The sequence below is a fragment of the Thunnus albacares genome, chromosome 17 (assembly GCF_914725855.1).
Source record: "Thunnus albacares chromosome 17, fThuAlb1.1, whole genome shotgun sequence".
In the NCBI taxonomy this organism is placed as follows: Eukaryota; Metazoa; Chordata; class Actinopteri; order Scombriformes; family Scombridae; genus Thunnus; species Thunnus albacares.
Genome location: NC_058122.1, coordinates 5,439,708 through 5,446,690, shown reverse-complemented (window position 1 = coordinate 5,446,690; position 6,983 = coordinate 5,439,708). Strand labels below are relative to the sequence as shown.

The 6,983-nt window shown below is 38.1% G+C and overlaps 1 protein-coding gene across 1 annotated transcript; it reads left to right on the top strand.

The window, feature by feature from the left end:
- Positions 1-4,034: 4,034 nt before the first annotated feature.
- Positions 4,035-6,201, top strand: LOC122967464 (ferritin, liver middle subunit). Its single transcript, XM_044332141.1, has 4 exons — positions 4,035-4,361; positions 4,919-5,065; positions 5,503-5,628; positions 5,769-6,201. The coding sequence occupies exons 1-4, from the start codon at positions 4,260-4,262 to the stop codon at positions 5,922-5,924; spliced, it is 531 nt and encodes a 176-aa protein (XP_044188076.1). The 5' UTR covers positions 4,035-4,259; the 3' UTR covers positions 5,925-6,201.
- The last annotated feature ends 782 nt before the right edge of the window (positions 6,202-6,983 follow it).

Below are 6,983 nucleotides of genomic sequence, written 5' to 3'. Positions count from 1 at the left end.
CATTCTTTTGTTGTCATTTTTTGTTTGATTCTGTCTGACTCCGTAGTATAATTTACATGAATTTATCCCAAGAAATTTAATGAAAACTCCCTCCTCTTGGTAAACAGTTGAACACATTCATACCTCAGAGCTGCCCAGTATAACTAGTTGCCCTAGACTTTTTTTTTTTTTAAAGCAAACACAGACATTATTAATAATTATTAATTGCCCCAATGCATTGCAATAATTGCTAGAATGCTGCCATCATTAATGTTTTTAGTTCCACTTGTGTGATGCCTGCTATGACAAGTAAAATACAGAATGGTTCTGTTTCATTAGGAAACAATGAAGAAACGAGTGCTGCCCCATTAGCAAGGTTGTCATCATATAGGTTGGTGAGATTCAGAAAGAAAAATGACATGAATACAATAAAGACACTTTTGACATGTGGAAAAAAGAAAAACTGGAGTTGTTAACAAGGCGAACACATCAGTGACATCCAAAATATGAAGACGCCTAACTTGCTCTCAAGTTCACCCTCAGTATAGTTAGAGAGACTTGTATCTTGTAAGAACTCTGGTGATTTAGGCAAAGTTTTGATTTAGGAACACACTTTGGTTAAATCCAGTTCAGTTGTTGGTTCCTTTTTTCACTTTCTCGTTCCTTTTTTTCTCTTCGTGAACTGGTTCCAGCCAGCAGAGCACTTGGGATGAGGTAAACTTCCAGTCATACGTTTCCTTGGTCACAAGACTCCTCCCTCAGGCCTAAGGCCACCCTGTTCATAAGACAGGAAGGACGATGTTAAACTGGAATGCTTAGTCACAACAATGACACAGCACAATCCTTCTTATAACCTGATACGACTTCTGTACAGGGGTGGTAATCTACCATGACACAGCACATAATAAGGATAGCAGGGAAAAAGTTGCTGATTCACATTTTAGAAAGAATGAAAATGTTGGAGATAAAGTGAGGGTTAGGATTCAGGTTAGTTTTATTGTTCTCTTGTGTATGGCATACACAGTATACAGTAAATGGACGGCAGGTTATGGTATTTTTAAGTAGACTGAAGAACAAAGTGTGTACTAATAGTGGATCCTTTCATTTGTCTGCGCTGTGTATACAGTTTCACATAACAACCATGAGGTAACATGATATTTTTGGATGGTCATCTGTTTATACCTGGATCTGGCCTACAGTGATAGTCTTTTACTAAACATTAACATTTTTCCTATGCCAGTTGAAAACTGTTACATAAAAGTGATGATTGTGTACAAGTTAAGAGCAGCATCATCTGCTTCGAAAGCCAAAACCCACGTGAAGGTTTTAGAAGTTCCTAGAACAACACTCCTGATAAATACAATGTAAGGAAAATGGGTAAGAGAACAGCAGCTGAGCGGTTGAGGTGTTCCTGGAAATACATCAATAATTCAACATGTAGTTTTTCAAGTTAAACATTAACTCTTTGGGTAGACTGCAGTTATACTAGCCAGACTATTATTTCATTCAAGGACAGGTTCTCAATTTTTCAAGTTTGTTTTAAAACAACAGTCAGGTGTCCATATGAACAGTGAAAGAGGTTTTCCTCACTGTAATCATTCCTCCTGTTCATACTGGTTATGAATCTTCTAATGGTCAGTATGAACAGGAGGAATGATTACAGCAAAAAAAAAAAATCATGTTTCAATGTTCATATGGGCACCTGACTGTTGTTTTGAGACAGACTTGAAAAATTGTGAGCACATCCTGTAAGATATAAATCTGCCTTCATAATTCTTGCAAAAAGCAAGTGTCACTTCCTCATAGAAGTGAGGAATTTTAGTGTGTTAGAAAGAACCTGTTTTAATTAGATAATTCATGACTCTAAAAACTCTTTAATTAGATGTTAACCATTAATCTCAATAAAGGTAGAAATTAGTCCAACACTAGTGGGCCTCTTTTAAATTGAGATGATAAACTTATCCAATGGGAGTTTTTTTTTTTTTTTACAACTAATACTGTAGCAACAAAGAAACAGTTGCTCAGTATCTACACATTAACTCTCTTTGGCCAACACTGCAAACTATTCTTATCACAGTTTTAGCTGATACATAAACACTACAATTTTTATAGTAATGGAGATAATTCCCACATTTTAAATTCCCTTCAACAACAGAATTAAATCATAGTTTGGGTAAGAATAATGTTAAAAATTGGAAAATGAGGTTGTATCAGAAAATGATAAAATATGGCAAAGATAATGCAGAACCAGTGTCCTTGTGTTGTACAGAGGTGCTGAACAAGCACATGTCCACACTGACTGGCCTTTACAGTCCACATGAGTTTGGCACTTGATACACAGAACAGCTAAACAAGTGGAAAACTACTGGTGTACAGTGCTATGTCAGTTAATAGGCACAAGAGCTATGTTGTCTTGTACTGCTTACTTGAAATTTTAAGTTAAAGATGAGAGAAAGCTAAGGGATTTGCTGAATATTTAAGATTACATGAGAATAAAAAAAAGCTTTAACCTTGTTGTGTTTTTTAATGTAATTTTAGAACCAGATGGACAATGTTTGCCACAGATAATAATTAACAGAGCATGCAGACTATAAACTATGTATAAAGTTTGCTGTGATTGACAACTCACAATGTAGTTAGTACTATTATCTAAATAACCCTTTTGAAGTAGACTATACTCTAACAAATATAAGTATTGATTGATATTTCAGAGCCTCTTAATTGTGACTACATAAGCATTTATAGCACACTTGACTTTTATTGGGATGGTTTCATCAATTCATTTTCTAAACCCCTCATTCTGTTCAGTGTCTCAGCATGTATTGTGCAGGGGGCAGCGGACACCTCAGACACATACTGTATACAGACTATACTGTATATCAAACCTATGGTCATTTTAGTCTTTGTGCAAGAAAACCTTATCAGATACAAGGAGTACATGCAATATTTTTTTTGAAAATCCTACAGCTAAATATGTAAGTGAAACCCTTTATCTAAAGTAACACTTATCAAAATTGCAGTTTTGGCCTTGAATGACCTGACAGCAGTTGAAGTTACACCCTTAGCTCTAACAGTCCTGTTGCATTGAGACTCTTTTTGTAGCACAAGTTTAATGAAATGTAAATACAGTGATTTCTTAGTCCCCATTTTGTTTCAGTAATGATAGGACTTTTCAGGCTTTTCAGACTCAGTAGTGTCTCGCAACAGTACTGTGGTATTGAGTAATGACCTCCTTGGCTGAAAACACATTATCAGCAGTTTTTAGATGTCATGTGATATATTGATGAGGTAAAACAACTTCAGTGACTATATGCAGCAGGTCCAAAGTCAACTACAGTACATGTCATCTAACCTAGGTCTTATAGATTGCCTAAATGTAATAAATATAATGTAATAAATAAGACTATTACCCTCACAGAAACTCTGAAACTGAATTGAAACAAATCGCATGTGGGTGAATAATGCTCATGTACACCTACCTGTTCGGTAGTGTTTATTTTGCAGCGTTGCTGACTCCATTATGTCTCTTTTTCAGTTGCAAGTATTTGCCTGTGTGTTTTTTGAGATAAGGAACAGTTTGGGCATGATTTATATTATATTATAATACCATAGAATGGCTTGGTAAATTGCAGTGAATATAAAAAAACAGAGAGGGACTGAGTACATTTTTATTTTGTTTATATTTAGGAGTAGCCACAGTTTTTGCTTTTTCAGAACCATTTTGTTGTTTTGTATGTGCAAATAAGGGGAAAAAGCAACGTCAATTCTCCATACATGCATAAATTACTATTCAATGTTTGAATTTCAGTGAAAATAGAATAACTTAATTGTCTCTTGAAACAGCAAAAGTGCTTAGTCATGGCAGGTGACTGACTGTCAGAAGGTCAGAACAAATAAACGGAACATTAGACCTACTGTACATTTTCATGAATCAAGAAAAAAATGCAACTTCATCCCTCACAGTCACGTGTTACCGCTGAGCTCAGGGATTGGCAGATGTGTGCGGGGTGACGTTTAGCGTGTCACGAGATCTACCGAGGAGTATAAATACACAGAGCGAGCCGTCTGCCATTTCACACTAGGGAAGATACCTTAGAGGAGTTCTTGCTTCAACAGTGATTGAACGGAACTTCTGTCTTCGTCCCTCTTGCTATTTCAACCAGTCTGCATTCCGGACACGAAAAAACTCGTCTCTATTTGAACACTACTGAGGAAGTCGACGCATAGCTCTATTTTTGTACCGTTTTGTTAAGAAAAACCTCAAGAAAACGCCAGCCAAAATGGACTCCCAAGTGCGTCAGAACTACCACCGCGACTGCGAGGCTGCCATCAACCGGATGGTCAACATGGAGCTGTTCGCCTCCTACACCTACACTTCTATGGTGAGTAAAATAGCGTTTTAAATATTGTGTTAAATAGTGGTAATATATGCAGAATGCGTGCTTCCAATGTGTCATGTCTTGATAGTGTATCCTTTACCCACATTGGCTGACTGAGGAACGCTTCGTGTAGTAACGAAAAGGAACAATATTAACTACAATTGCTAACTTTAAGTGTGTACATATTCCGTATTTTGTAATGCAGTCAATAGGAGTTAGTTACTTCACTTCTCGTTGTTTATCGTTGGTAGGCAGGTTGACACATAAGCAGTGTTTATATCCCACCCACTTTACTGAACAGAAAATGCTGTGTCATGCTTAGCCTGCATGTTTTTTTTTTTTGTTTTTTTTTTTTAACCCTAAATGTCTCATAACTCAACACGTCTCAGTGTAAATCAACTAGACTACCCTAAGTCATGACTCATGTGTCTGACCACTGCCTGGCTGTATAACCACTGTTTGTCACAACGTGTTCTCATTTTTTGTGCCAAATAATGATGGGTGATGCCTCCCTAATAACAGTTTTTATCCTCCTGACTTCCTCCCCTCCTGTCCTCCAGGCCTTCTACTTCTCCCGAGATGATGTGGCCCTTCCAGGCTTCTCCCATTTCTTCAAGGAGAACAGCGATGAGGAGAGGGAGCATGCTGAGAAGCTGCTGTCTTTCCAAAACAAGAGAGGAGGACGCATCTTCTTCCAAGATATCAAGGTCCGTAGAGACCAGAGAACTGTGCCTGTGTGTCACCACACCCAGTGTGTCTAGTACTGATAAACTAGGATTAACGTGCAATGTTGGGACACTTGTTCACTCCCATTTGCCACCAATTCTAAAGTTATGTAAGACTTAGAAGCTGTACTTATTATTGTACAGAATTGGTCCTAATGTTCTGTATTAAATATACTGACATGTCTTGCACATCCAATGTTGGTGGCTGTTGATTTTACTATTAATACATCTCATGTTTGCCTATTTAAGCCTGAACCAGGACTGAATTAAGTTATTTCCTCAGTAATAATTATCAAATACCAGAGCTAATCCTGAGGGTGATGGGTAGTAGCAGTGTAGACTCGGCTCATTGTTCCCTGTGTACACAAGGCTTAATGAAATGAGTGTTCAGTCTGCTATAATTGACTGTTCTTCCGTAGAAACCAGAGCGTGATGAGTGGGGGAGCGGGCTTGAGGCCATGCAGTGCGCCCTGCAGCTGGAGAAGAACGTCAACCAGGCTCTGCTGGACCTGCACAAACTGGCCTCAGAGCATGTCGACCCTCATGTAAGTTTTATGAAGTCTATTAATGCTCAGTTTTGAAAGGGGGGGGGGGGGGTCCAGTCTGTGAAAATGTCCTGAAATTGTTGGTAAACTGTCATTTTATCTGTACCAAACCAACAACTGTTCTCTCATCCTCTCCTCAGCTGTGTGACTTCCTGGAAAGCCACTACCTGAATGAGCAGGTGGAGGCCATCAAGAAGCTGGGCGACTACATCACCAACCTCAGCCGCATGGATGCCCAAAACAACAAGATGGCAGAGTACCTGTTCGACAAGCACACCCTGGGGGACAAGAGCTAAACACACAGGCTCAGCATTTTGAAGCCTGGAGTCAAAATCTTAATGACACACAGGCCTTAAACTAAACACACATTTCTGCTCCAGCTGTTCAATCACTGATGTAATCTGCTTTAACCTTAAAGTCAGGATAAGTTCTTGTATGTTCTGGTGGTGTCACCGTTCTTTTTAAATGTCATATGGAATAATGGATGCCTGCTTTTTGTGTGACATTTTTAATGACAATTGTGACTAAATGTTTCTGATGTGTTTCTAATCTCAATAAACCTTTTGCGCTGGACTCTGGTGTCTGTCTGTGTCTATCATCATATGCACCTAAAAGCTGTAGATAATGTTTACATACTGAGTCATGAATGCACCTAGATGGCTAGCTTTTCTAAAAGGGACACTGCCTTTGAATGGTGTAACATTTCAATTTATTCTAGAGTAGTCAGGTAATATATGGCACTCATATAGACAGTTATTTCAATACCCAATAAAAATGTTATTTATACGAAGTGAATACATCTCTTGTCCCTTCCAATTTCCTACTTGAGCAATTTCTGAATAAGACTGTTGCAACTGAGAAGTCATATGCCAAAACTGCCACATGGTGGCAACATTTCCTCTTATCTGTGTCTGGTTTTATCCAGGCTCTGCTCCTTGGAGACCTCTGGAGTAATGGTATCAGCAGGACAACTACTATTTTGTGTGTGTATTTGTTGTCATTGTTTAATCAGTGCATTAAACATTTCAATAAGATGCTGATGATTAAGAGCTTTAAAGGCTTGTTGTGGCATACATGGCTGTAGCCTATAGCTGATAGGAATATGTCAACCTTTGTTAGATTATGGTGTTAAATACGAAGATTTTAATGCGTGCAGTTTTTCTTCTGCTAAATTTAAACAAATTTTAAAAAAATTCATTTCTACCTGCACTGTTGATATTTACCTTGAAAGATCTATAGACACAGGATGAATAGCAGCAAATTCAATCTTTCATTAACCGAGTTCAGTATAAATCAATTTTATGCTATATTTGTATGCCCACACTAATGACAGACAGTGCTGCCCAGGTCCGATG

What these genes read in the sequence shown, in the direction of transcription:
- LOC122967464 (XM_044332141.1), top strand. Translation starts at nt 4,260, where the DNA reads ATGGACTCCCAAGTGCGTCAGAACTACCACCGCGACTGCGAGGCTGCC. An exon ending in CCTACACCTACACTTCTATG is followed by an intron (nt 4,362 to 4,918) that starts GTGAGTAAAATA and finishes CCTGTCCTCCAG; the next exon opens with GCCTTCTACTTCTCCCGAGA. An exon ending in CAGAGCATGTCGACCCTCAT is followed by an intron (nt 5,629 to 5,768) that starts GTAAGTTTTATG and finishes TCCTCTCCTCAG; the next exon opens with CTGTGTGACTTCCTGGAAAG.